General features: G+C 39.9%; 1 protein-coding gene across 2 annotated transcripts in view; it reads left to right on the plus strand.

Annotated features, from left to right (window-relative positions):
* Nucleotides 1-10,071: 10,071 nt before the first annotated feature.
* LOC117288123 (arf-GAP with GTPase, ANK repeat and PH domain-containing protein 1-like) overlaps nt 10,072-14,285 on the plus strand; it is a 57,128-nt gene continuing 52,914 nt past the window's right edge. For both annotated transcript variants that reach the window (XM_033768823.1, XM_033768824.1), the window contains exon 1: nt 10,072-10,666. In XM_033768823.1, the coding sequence (XP_033624714.1) occupies nt 10,570-10,666 (97 nt within the window). In that variant the 5' untranslated portion in view covers nt 10,072-10,569. The remainder of the gene's footprint in view (nt 10,667-14,285) is intronic.

A 14,285-nucleotide genomic window follows, 5' to 3' on the forward strand; every position in this document is an offset into this window, starting at 1 on the left:
ATTATTGGTAATTACTCAAAATAATTATTAGCATAAAACTTAACTTGGTAATGAGTAATGGGGAGAGGTTGATTGAAACATTGTGGGAAACAGCTCTCTCTGACGTACATGGTGTAGCATAGTTTTCGAGAAAGAAGTTATTTTCCGCGAATTTCATTTCGAGACATCAGAATTAAATTTTGAGGTCTCGAAATCAAGCAACTGAAAGCACACAACCTTCTGACAAAGGTGTTTTTTCTTTCAGTAGTATCTCGCAACTTCGATGACCAATTGAGTTCAAATTTTGTGCATGTTGAGATACACCAAGTGAGACTGGTCTTTGAGAATTACCGAAGGTGTCCAGTGTCTTTAAGACCTAATCATATTACAGAGCCAATTTCTTGGAAATCAAACCCCAGGAAATTCCAATGGTTGTTTCTCAGTATGGTGCAATGGAGTTTGTACGAGGGAAAACCAACATGAAGTCACTAGAGCTTTATGATCGGAAAGAAAGTCTCACTCCAGAGACAAATCAGACCAAAGCTGTATTTAAAGTAAAACTAATATTTTGAACCCTAGTTTCACATTGAAACTTATGTTTTATGTACAAGATCTCTCTAATTTTCATTATTGGATAACTGCTCAGGCTTGGAATTTCATCTCTGAAAGGGCAAGGCCAAGGCCATTTTCATTTTGTAAAGGGCACTGCCATTTGAAAAAAAACTTACAGTCAATGAGAAACTTTTGAAGGGGCACCGAGACCAAGACCAGAGGCAATGGCCTCCTTGGCCTGTGTATAATTCCCAGGCCTGATTGCTGTGAATGGTTTGATTTGGGAGGTAATTGTTTAAATGTTCTTCAAGACTCTGGCCAGACTCTTGGGGGCCCGATGGGAGGCAAGCACCTGCCCGAGCCCCTGAGACGCCTACGCTTCACGCCCCCACAAATACTGGTGAGCATCCCGGGGGTTTGAGAGTTATTTTTACTTCACGCTGCAAACAATCAGAGAGTAAATTCACTGCAAAAAAAAAGATAAGACAAAAACAATATTTTTAATATAATAAATATTATTTGCGTATGATTGTCTTAAATACGCAAAAATGTGTGATGATTTTCTTAAACAAACTCATTTATTAGTATACTCTGGGTGAAAAGAAAGTAGTTTGTTACATACATAGACTAATTGCACGTGATGTCACAAGACCCACGCAGTACCTTCACTAAGATCAATGACGACCTTTCATTGGCTGATAGTTGTGCGCAGTGCATACATGATGCGCGCATGTTTCCATTGTTTGGTCTCATTGTTTGGGGTCTTTTGCGTTTAGTTTGTCTCTGGGAGGAAATGAATACAGCCTATACACCATGTACACCATCATTACAGGTACAGTATGCGCATTGTGTACATCCTATGTACATGTACATAGGCCTACACACGTACATGTACGCTTATGAGGAATTTAAATTGCAGGCCTACGTATCACTACCTGCTTGGCCTACATGATCCTTGGAGTTTGAGCATGGAGGCTAAGCTTGGAGGTACCAGTATACGTGTCTGCAAACATTAAAACTAATCCATTTCATATTAAGAAATGACGAGATTAAAAATTATTTACTTATGCCTCCTTTCAGATGCATCTTCTTCACTACGCAGGCACCCAGGGGGGTGACTCACACATTTAAATAGAATTCAATTAACCACAGGCAACTTGTCCTATATCTCTTGCTATGAAGCCAGTGAGTGTTGACAGACTTGGGATGTATTATAACACACTTCATTAGGATGTCACTTACGCATTGGTGCACATGGTACTTGGCCAAGCCCTGGATCCTCAAACCAGGAATTTGGGGAGGAATTTTCACAGGCTCTGGGATTGTCCTTGGTCGTGGCAGGGGAGTATTGGAATTTTGTGATTTAGTTAGCATATTATTAGCATACATTTTGTGGGGGATTGAGATCGAATTGGGCAGTGAATGTAATCACAGGTGTCTGGTTAGACAGCTACATTGTACTTGTTAGGAAGGACTTCACAAAATCAACACTGTGATTGAAATTGGAGATTGTTTCACTCAGTGACTGCCTAAAGTTGTAAAACACATAAAGCCCGTTTCATGTGAGATCTCTAAACGGTGGTCAATTGCAACAAAATTGCATCGATGTAATCAAATCGCAAATGTGCGTCATGTGAGATGAATCTGTGTGATGAAATCGCCATGGTCCCGCCTTATAAACAACTGTGATCAAGACCTCAAAAAATCCAACCTGGTTTAGAATCGCCAATGCAAACTTTGGGACAGACAACGTGCACGCGACCCAAATAATGGTTGTTAGTTTTTGGTTCACGTGTGAGAGGGGCTTTCATGAAGTTACAGTATTTTACAAAATATAGCATTACATTTAAACAAAATAGCATTATTCAATACTGCACAAACTTGTGTTTGCTTATTTTGATTTCACTGCAAATTGAAATAGTAGGATTCTTCCCATGCACAAGCTGATATGGGCTGATATGCTCGGAGCCTCCAATTGCTGCCGATACTCAAACTTTTCGGCAGACTAGGAAGTGCCTGGTTTTGGAATGGAAGGACCATCTGTCCCTACATTTTTTAGTCTACAGTATACTATTTCATGACCCCTTTAACAACTGCATTACGAGTTTGTCTTGTTTAATGGCTATCAGTACACTTGAATTTGAACATTTGTGACATTCAGTTTGTAAAACTTTGTGTAAATCTGTTCCTCACTCTATGGTGGTGTAACTGTATGCTACATGCATGGTACAATGTGTGTACTGTTCATATTGTGCATAACTCCCACATTCAGAGTGGTTGAAGGGGGGGAGGGTTTGTACCCATCATGGATTTTAAGTTTCATCTTTTGATCATACTTGTAGCTTTAATACATATGATTGTACCATAGTGTATTTAAACAGCTATTCATAAGTACCTCAGACAATTTCGCTATTCCTATTGGTGGAGAGCGCGTCACATGGGTGTGTATAAACCTTTGTGTATGACCAGTAAAAAGTGTTGAAACATGGGCGTGACACGCGAGCTTGCACACCTGTGATAATAAGACAGTTTCTTCATTCCTATTGGTTGAGAGCAACTGCTGAAACAGTTGTGCCACATCACGCGATGCGTGCGACGCGCACAGCATTCCCTTATAAGGAGTTGTTTACCCGAGGGCGGCGGAGGGCTTTACCATTTCCTAGCTGAAGGGGTGTTGTGTTGAAACAAATCATTGAACAATTATAATTGTTGCATTTATTTTACTTTTTGACCAAAAAGTGTTGATGTGTTGACCGAAAAGGTATGAATGGGAATCAAAGTGTGTTGAATCGGTTTTCAACTAGTGGTTTAAACCCGTCGAGGCCTGGTTCTTTATAATTTACCTTGACTTAGTCTCGGTAAAATCATCAAGAACCAGGCCTCGTTTGTATTAAACTACTAGTAGAAAACCTCTTCACCACACATTGATTCCCTTATTTATAGAGAAGGAAAACAAATCAGTGCCATGTAATAATTTGAATACTCAACTCTAAATTGTCGACTCCAAAAACAAGGATTGAGGAAGGCATGGCTGGTTGGTGAACACGCATGCATTAATTTAAGGCTTATCTGCTTTGACTGCACAAAGCCTGTTGTTTAGGAAGATCATCAGCTTCTTCAATGTAGTACCTGTACATGTAGCTGGAGGGATAGTCCACTCTAGAGCTTCATGCATGCATTGCTTATTGATCCTATGTTGACCTGAATGTCAGGGTAACGTAAACACTTAAAACCTCTCCCTTTCCACTCCTATGAGTGTGGAGGCCTTCTAGCCTTGTGGATAACCAGTCAGATTTATTAACACTACATGTACATGTATGTGGGTTGTCAATGTTTGCTGTAATTAAATGTCAACTCGTTGGAAGGTCATAATCTCTGTGGTTGAATAATATTCATGATGTAGTTTACAATGTACCTGCTTCCTTGCTCTATGGTACCTGGGCACTACAAAGGCATTTTCTCCGTGGTAAGGGGCATGCTAATATGAGGAAATTGTAAATTTCTATTGGAGCATTTCAAGGGCACCAAGGCAATGACCAGGGTGTATGAGGCAGTCGCCATTACTGCCTCCGTAACGTACATGTATTAGGCTTGACTGTATGGTTAAACCTTTGCAGCACATTTGTAATTTATAAGCAAGGAATTTCATTCATTTACACAGTAACAGGTCTTTGAAATTCACCCTTGTAGGGGCACAGCAACTTTTTTCTGGGGCCCTTCTATGAGGACAATGTGAAGATGTACTGAAACATTGCAGAGGGCACCACAGCAAAAGCACAGGGCACCACGGCAATTGCTGTGAGTGCCGTGGGCTAATTGTGAGAACTGCAGCAGAGCCAATTTCAGATTTCAGACTTAATAGCCAAATATCCACCAGGCCACTGGCTAGAGTAGAGTTTAGTGATGTCATTTCAGCATTCCATCTTGCCTTGGTGCCATTCCTTTGCCCGATTGTCTGAGCATGGAGTCTGGAACTTTTCAGGCGTTGAACCAGTAATGCGCTCTCTAGTTCATGCACAGGATGATAATAATAATAATAATAACCCGTTTTTATATAGCGCTTTTCACACCCGGAGGGCATCCCAAAGCGCTTCACATTATTACCCCTGGTCACTGGGCCTTAAATCACTCCTTAAACCATCTCAGCTCCCTGGTGGGGAGTATGCAGCCTGTGCAACATAAATATGCGCTACTTGGCTAAATCAATCACAAGAACCATCTCTGCCCTCACAGGACCCATTTACCTCTGGGTGGAGAGAAGCAATTAGTTAAAGTGTCACGACCGGGATTCGAATCCACACTCTGCTGAACAGAAGCACTCTGCTGAACAGAAGCACCAGAGCTTGAGTTTGGTGCTCTTATCCGCTCGGCCACGCCACTAAATATTGTATCTAGTTCATTCTATTGTGATACAGACGCACACACACTCATTCTAGGCATGGATGGTGACAGACATTATGCTTTGAATCAGTGTACATGTACTGCTTGTGCGTTGTTGGTGCGTGGACCAACAAAGTGTGCCCAGAGAAATAGCACTGGAAATCAAGGCAACATTCTGTGTAACATCACAATCAAACAAGTACAAGTCCTGCATCAATGAAGGCTGACATATCCATTGAAACATTAAAAAAATACAAGGATGTTTGAAAAGGTGAAACTACATGTACCATGGTTTATAAAGGGCATAGGGTGACCTCGTACACATCAACATGTTTTCAGCAAACATTTGGACAAAGTGTTCTTCGGACTGTCTGTAGTAGTATACAGTATTTGTTAGATGTGTGCAGCTTGTAATTTTACCTTTAGTATCATGATTACAATGTTTGTTTCACTAAATATTGTATAGTTTATTCTATTGTGGTACATGTGTATAGATGGATGTTCATGGTGAGCACACCTGCGAGTGTGTTGATGCACCTTACAGAGTTGCTGTCAACAGAGGGGGCTATAACCATTTTGTTATACTTGTACTTGACATAAAAGCTGTGTATGGATAGTTGGCACAATAAAGCTCCAGCCGTATTGAACAATCAGGAGTCAAGAAAAGTAGGAAGAATTGAAGATCTTGAATGGACTCTGATATACCATTTGCCATACTGTACTGTACATGTAGTTGTAGCTGCAGCTTTTAAAATTAATATTCAATTTTCTAAATTTGTGTTACACAATTTTGTGACTTCTAGTCTACTTTTTGATCAACGTACACCATTTTCTGAACGCTTGTGTTGTGAAAGTAGGCCTACTTATCGGAAACTGGGTTTGCTTCCTGCTTTGGCAATGCATTTCATGTTAAAGGAGGATTTAAAATTTAAATAAGAAAACGATATTGGTAGGTCCAATGATTCTGGAACAACTACATCGTCAGAAAAAAATTGAAGAGCAAATGATTTCAGAATAAAGTTTAAATTAATACATGCAAAATTGAAGTGTAGAGGGCACTAAAACTTATACAGCGTGTTTTGTAAATTTGCCAAAAGAAAGTTACAAAATACAATCAAGTTGGCTTTACTAATTTTAATTAATTACTACTTGAAGAAATTGTTTAATTAAACACATATAGACAGTCGTGATGCTTAGGACATTCATACATTCCCATATGTGACCATCCACCACCAATGGGCTGTAAAGTTGACACTTTTACTGTTATGGGCTCAATGCATTTTTGGAGAGAGTGTGTAATCAGCTTCAAAATGATACCATCCACATTTAAATCAGACTTTTCTTGACGAAGTTATGATTTCTCAAAGCCACATATTTTTTTATTCAGATTTCTCAAAGATTTTTTGAAAACCCAAACAATTTAATAGGCTCTGCAATGTACAAGTGCGACTTTACAGCCTATTGGTGGTGGATGGTCACATATGTAAGAAACGTTTGGTACTACAATGACGATTTACTGTACAATTATGTTTCATGTTTCTTCGTTGAAATACTTCCTACTTGTACAATGGTGCATTAGACATTTGGATTTTTGCATAAGTTGGCCCTGTGCCTACTATTCTTTGAGTGAGCAGAAAACAGTTCTAGCGCCCTCTGTTGAAAGTTTTTAGTTATTATATTGCCCAAACCTTTACTGTTCAGGTAATAGTATTGGATGAACAGGTTCAAGTGATTACGTAGGATGCCTGATTGTTCTTGTGAGGGCAATGCAGTTTTTCCAAAGTAAAGGGCAACTTTACCTCTATTAGGGACATAAATGTTTCTTCTTGGAACACCAGGGCAATGACTCTGTTGCTTCTGAGTAATAATATAATATATAATATAATAATATAATATCGAAGTCTTATATAGCGCACGTACATGTATAACAAGGTACAGTACTCAAGGCGCTGAGTATATATATTTATACAAACTTTCAGAAAGATAGGTTATTGCAGTGATGAATTCTGAGACCCAATTATTTAGCACCTTATACGGGTTTACAAGGTGCTATGGCGCATACAGCGGCCACAGCCAGGAACACCGGGGCGAATGTTCTTTTACATGCATTACACAACACATCGGACCAACGGCTTTAAGTCCCATCCGAAGGGATGTTATTTGATAATTCATGGTATAGCCTACAGACTAAAGCCAAACTTCTAACATCTGAGTCCAGAATGCCCAGCAGTTTTTAAAAATCCTGGGGAGAATTCTGAGATTTCTCTGCAGAAGTAAAAAAAGGTGCTCTATATACCATGTGTACATGTATGTATAAAGGGTCTACTATACATGTTACCATGTGAAGTATCTGCAATATCTACTTGTCAGGGAACGATTTCATCCAGCAATTTTGCATAGCAAAATATTTTTTACTGAACAAAACTGAATACTGAATAAATTTTGTGCACACTGAATGGCAATAGTGAGTAGCAAATGATGAATTTTGATTTGCAACCGACACATTTTGCATAGCATTTTGCTCTGCTATACAAGGGAAATTGTTCACTGTATGTACCGGGCCTGGTGGTCCCTAGCAGCCACATTAATACATCACCAGTCAATGATAACAGTTCCCCTGGGCTGCCCATTTAATACACCTTTTGTTGGGCCCTATTCACCTTAGGGTCACCCAGCCATAATTTGTTCACAGGTTTGAGGATGTCTGGTGTTTGGGTCCTATTGTGTGGAAACCCAACTGAGCAAAATCTTGGGCTGTGATCAGAAGGGAATGGAATGCCAGCAAGCTTTGGCTGGATAGTTTGCAACCAAGAATCTCTCACAGTGTACTTTTTCTGTGGCTGACTGGACTTTTCAAAGCAGTTTGGGTGTCAAGTATTTTCAATGTCTGCCTGTATGTCATGTGGACGTATTGCAGGTTTTATAGCACTATGAAGTGAACTTTTGCTTTGTGTGTAGACAACATTTGATTTCATTTTATCACCCATTATTATGACAGTTAAAGACACTGGACACTATTGGTAATTGTCAAAGACTAGTCTTCTCACTTGCTGTATCTCAACTTATGCATAAAATAACGAACCTGGGCAAATTTGAGCTCAATTGGTCATGGAAGTTGCGAGATAATAATGAAAGTAAAAACACTGTTTTCAGATGCTTGATTTTGAGACCTTAAATTCTAAATCTGAGGTCTCTAAATCAAATTCATGGAAAATTACTTCTTTCTCAAAAACTATGTCACTTCAGAGGGAGCTGTTTCTAACAATGTTTTATACTACCAACCTCTCCCCATTACTCGTTACCAAGTAAGGTTTTATGCTAATAATTATTTTGAGTAATTACCAATAGTGTCCACTGCCTTTAAGAACGAATACTCCTGCTGCTACAATATTAACATAGCCTACTTACAACTTTTCTTTGAATTGATTGCCTTTATTAAAATGAGTTTTGGTTATGAAGGGAAGTTAAGAAAATTTCAAACATCGTATACATGTATGTGTTTCATTGTCACATACATGTATGGGAAACCAATTCATTGAAAAAGAATATACACAAGGGTATAATTACTACATACAGTATATGTGATAAACGCATCACTATTTACACCACATGGTAATCGATCTCACAGATGCTAAAAAAAACACAATGCCAGAGTCAGTGTCACCCATTGTGCATTATGCAGTTCATATTTTTACTCTGTGTTTTGTTTGTATAACATTGCATGTCCTTGTCCTCTCCTTGGGTCATCTTGTGTAGACATGATGCTGCAGGTATGTAAGGTCAGTACACTGTAATCACCAAGCTATCATAGACAATGAGACGTCTTGTTCACAAACCATAGGAGGTAGTCTTGGTGCAAGACTGTAGTATTATTGTTTAGTGCCAATTACCTTACCTTACATGACAATTTCAAGTTCAAAACTTTTTTGCTCAGTGCTTTTACAGGTTGCATTGTTGCTGGTTGATTGTATTGTTTTTCGGGAGGAAAGTTTGAGCATACATGTACATGTAGCAATGCCTGAAATTTCATCTTTGAACATTTGGAAAAGGGCCATTTTTATTTTGCAAATGGCACTTCCATTAGAAAATCTAAAAGTAAATTTATAGGAAACATTTTGAAGGGCACAAAGGTCAAGACGAGGGGCAACGGAGACCAATTGGCCCCCTGTGGCCTGCGTGTAATTCTAGGCCTGGCATAGGCTAAGAAATTCAACAAATTGAAACATCGGGTGGGGGGGGGGGGGGCATGTACATATAGGCAACTTGAAAATGTTGCTAAAAATTGCCCTTTTAGGCAGTATGTATACATGTATTTGTTGGTTGACAAGTACATGTACCATGTACATATGAAGAAGTTATAGCCTACACACAAATCTTCAACCCACAATGAACATAATTGTACACATTTATGTACACATACCAGGGCTGTATGCTTCGTTTTTGAACAGGCAAGGGCACCAAGGCATTTTCTCTTTGGCAAAGGGCACCCTATGAGGAAATTGTAAATTTCTACTGTTCAGCATTTCAAGGGCACCAAGGCAATGACAAGGGGCAACGGAGGCAAGTTGCCTTCGTGAAGTATGAGGACTGACCTACACATTCATGTACAGCCCCCTTCTGCTTGACAGTTGTACAGGAACAATTTGTTGGCCTACCAACATGACAAACATTACATTGTATACTGCATAAAAAAAGGGACTACACAGTGTAGTTGTACATGTAGGCAATGTAATGTTAATTTTGTGTACATGCCATCCATGTCTTAATACAATGTAATGCTCTCAAGATACATCACGTACATAATTACTTTATGAAAATGTCTACATCGTACTTTACTTGTTTCACCCTTTTGTACTGTAGGCTGATCAATAGGGCACTGAAAGCCAGCCCTCTGATTTAATGATTTGGTCCATTCCATTGAGGACTGAGGGGGGAACCAATTATCATGGCAGCGGGTGCCTCTCCCATGAATTATAAAACCCATAATATGTCATAATTGCAAGTGAAGGAGTAGGAGCACAAAGGGTATTTGACACATAGTGGCTGCAGTCAGACAGGAATGAGGTATCCCCCTTGTGTGGTGAGCTCACTAGGTACTGTTTACTCTGTAGGTTGGGGTGTCAGCTACCTTCGCTTCATCCCAATGCCCTTGTCACAACAGGATACATGTAATGCTCATACACACAATCCATTCATGGGATAGAATGGAATACACATGTGCATAATCAGTGCTAGGTGGTAGCAGTGTATTGCAGCAGCAACATACTACGATCTTGAGGTTTTTTTCCTTTGCTACTCTGCGTGGATAGAGCTGTGCTGTCACACAGTGGTCTCTGGAGATCGAGAAAGGAGTGTATGCATGCATGCATGGCGTGCTGATCAAGACATTCATTGGCACTTCAGTCTAAATCCCTTTCTGTCGGGGCGCTCGCTGCAGCATATTTCTCAACGGGGAAAATCAAGTTTGCTTTTTTATTCATTTGGAACACCTGTATGGAATTCCTGAATGGTGGTTTGCCGGCAAGCTTTCAAGTAGCCGGAGCCGTGTGTTTCAAAGGAGCGGGTTTGGTTCACGTTAACTGAGCATCGAGAAAGAGACAAATGGGATTTTAGAAGCTGAACAGCCGGCTCTCTGTACCCCGTTTTGATGTGGGCTGGATGCCTCAGCAAGGCTACGCTGACGCTATGAGCTTCCGCAGGAAGAAGAGAAATAAGCAGTTGCGCAAGACAAGATGTTATAGTGAAATAAATTACGGTAAGATTTGGGGGCGAAAGATTTGGATAGAAAACACCACCTGTCAGTCACTCCTTATTGTATTTAAAGGCACTGGACACTATATTACTCAAAGGAATTGTTTATATAAAAACTTACTGGGTAAGAGCATGGAGGAAGAAAATAAGAGCAAAGGAGAGCTGTTGATAGTATAAAGCATTGTGCAAATCGACTCCCTCTGAAGTTATTTACAGTAGTATTTGCGAAAGAGGTTTAATTTCTCACTAAAATATTAAAAGACTTCAGGCCTGGAGCCTTTCCCCCCAATTTTCTTTAGGCATCTGAAATCACACAAATTTGTGCAACAAGGGTGTTTGTTCTTTTATTAATAAGTATTCTCTTGCAACTTTGATGGTCCAATTGAGTCAGAGCAGCTTTTTTTTAATGCATATTGGGAATACTGGTTGTTGACAATTACCAAAGGTGTCTAGTGCCTTTAAACCTTGCGTCTCCAATTAATGTCCAATCGTTTATAATTCTTTGTGTAGAGGTATGGTGCTTAATGTATTACTTCTGCAGTCATGGTGCTCGCTTGAATGCAGATACTACATGGGAAAATGGCTGTCATTCTGGATGTAGTGCGTGATATTTGTTTTGTGGTCGAGACGCTCGGCACAATGACATTTGATAAGCTCTCACCTGTCACCATAATGTACCGTAGACTGATTGGGTTCATGTAGGGTGACTCACAAACCAATTGCTACGTCGTTTTTTATTTTTTTAATCTCTTGCCAAATAATTATACAATACATTATGCTGGAGTAGTCTTCTTCGTGAGTTTTAACGGGGCCGCCTTCATACACTGTGTTATGATGTTTCTTTTGGAAACAATATAATTTTTGCATTCAGACTTCCTCCTTGCAGAGTGAACGCAAATATTTTAAGCCAGATACAAAAATCAGGTGATGAGACTCAATGAACTGTTGTACACAGTAAACTTCAAAATTAATTTACTGACATCAAAACAGCAACCGAGTGAAAGTCTCTTGCAGCGTGTGTTCGCATTTCAGGCCTTGAATTTGAATCTTGAACGGGGCACAGCAAATTTTCCTCTGGTGTGGAAAGGGGCAACTACATGTACATATGTACTATGAGGAAAATTTAGATTTGTATTTTGAACTTTGCCAAGGGCACCAGAACAAAAGCACAGGGCACCAGGGCAATTGATGTGGTGCCATGAGTTATTTGGAACTAGAAGCCTGCCATTTAGTTTTGGTTTTGAAATGGTGTAAAGGAATTCCTGTTAAATGTAGTTTTGTTTTTCATTTTGATGTCTAAGAAGCAAAGTTTTCCATTTTCACCTGGACTCAGGTGTAGTTTTACACAGAAGGAGAAGACCAATGCACAACTATTCTTGTTTTCAACAATGTATGCTTGAATGTGAAACCAGGCTTTCTTTTTTGTTGTTGCCCATGCACTATAGCATGAGTCATTTCGTCAGCTTATTTCCATCTACTGTGCATTTCTTTTATCTATGGAAATCATGCGTGGTGCATGTTTCCCTACAATCATGTTTTAAGAGGAATAACAATCCCTATCTTCAGCTCGCCTGATTTATTTTCATCTTAAATATTTCCCATCATGGAAGCACCTACCAAGGAGTGGTTTCAAGCCTTTTTTTTGGGGGGGGGGGTAAACTTCCATAAACAAATGATGTGTAATAAATTAATGTTAAAAAGCTCATCACACATAATCAAAGCTCACAATAAGTAGAATTGAACTGTCATGGGCGACAAATTGTTATGTCATAATACCACTATGGATGTGTTCATAGTCTTTGCAGTATCATCTTGCATGATGATTCAGAGTGATGCTCCAAGTATGCCTGCATGGGATCACTTTAAAATTCACGCAGGTGCCTCAAGACGGGTAAAAAAATAAACAGCATTTTAATGCTAGTTTATTTTTCTGTACTTTTATACATGTGGACCTATAGCTGAATGATATTATGCCACGTCATTTGAAAGAGTGGACATTACATAATCTTATAATGAGGAACCGGCAGTCAGAAAGCAGGAAGTTGACTATATTATAATAGCAAGATAGGGAAGCCCCAAAACAACAAATTCCTTGAAATTTAGTGGGAAGACTGTTGGTTTAGGGTCAAATCTACAATGTTAATTAGACAGTATCTTGTGTTGCGTCAGATCGTGGAGGAATAAAGCCTGGTTCATGCTTCCTGCGAATGCGACACGAATGTTGACGCCACAAATTCGCAACTAATATATCGAAATTTAAATTGTTGTCAAATTAAAATTCCCCTTTTCATTAGTAAAATTGCTCTGGTGGCCCTTCAATCAAGAGAGAAATTCAAGGCCTGTATGAAGGCCTACAACTTGTAGCCCCCCCCCCCTCCCTTTTGTCCAGCTCTGGTCTGGGCTTCATGGATTCCATGTAGGCCTACTTTAAAAAACAAACAATATCAACAAATGGGGCTTTATATGGACGACTTGTTACCATGACTCCATCTCTGGTTTGGGCTTCATGGATTTACTTAAAACAGCACATGTATGGGGCTCTAAAAGCACTATCGGAGCCTGAGCGGAAGCCATGATGTCAACAAAGAGCCTTATTATAATCATTTAGTAATAACAATAAATATTATAGTGGCTTCTTATACAGTGCTCATGTCTGTGTATAATTTACTGGGTGGACCACACACCATACAAAGGGACATGTGCACCACACTAAAAACCACTTTGTCAGATGGAATCAGTCAAGGTCATCATCATTCATCATTCATACACAGTGACTGGGTAGAAATAGTCAGGAATAGAATCGCACAGACAGCATTTGGTGCCCATCTGGGCCCAATTTCATGGCTCTGCTTACCGCCGAATTCTGCGCTTACGATAACGGTTCTCCGCTTACGTGCAAGCGCCGAATTTCTGCGCTAGCCTTGTAAGCGTAGAATGCCTAGTAAAGTGGAGTACGCACGCGCAGAAGCCAAAATTCTACGCTGGCCCGTGAAACACGCTTGCCGTAAGCACAGAATTCTCTGCCTCCGTAAGCGCCAATTCTGTGCTTACGGTAAGCAGAGCCATGAAATTGGGCCCAGTATGATCATGGTGGAGGAATGTGCTTTAGCCAAGTGCCATAACACCACTAAATTTGTCTGGTAATATGAAGTCGTGACGATTCAACCAAGAAATGGAACTCCGTCCAGCAGCTCAAAATTGTTTTGGACTTTGAACGTAATGATGCAGAGGCACTGCACACTTACGTGTTCAGGTTGGCTCAGTTGTTTCAAGATTCCCTTTCTTTCACTTCTGTGGACCCTGGTTCGAACCCTGGACCTGGAGCCTTGCATGTGGATTGGGTTGAGTCCGTTTGTGTACACAAATATACAGTGTAATTGCATCAGTTTTCTGTATGTTGGGTACTTTTTTCCCACATCTAGAAACTGATATTTCTTCATCGTCTTCTCTGCACATATATTCAGACCTGGTTCTACATAGTACACACATGTACTGTAGAAATACAGGCCTGGAGTCTCATCTTTGAGAGGGAAATGCATGAAACTTTTGATGGGGCAACAAGGCCAAGACAAGGGCAATTCTCCTTGTTATTCCAGGTCTAGAAATATCAATATTTTAGTCCA

The sequence above is a fragment of the Asterias rubens genome, chromosome 3 (genome assembly GCF_902459465.1).
Source record: "Asterias rubens chromosome 3, eAstRub1.3, whole genome shotgun sequence".
Lineage (NCBI taxonomy): Eukaryota > Metazoa > Echinodermata > Asteroidea > Forcipulatida > Asteriidae > Asterias > Asterias rubens.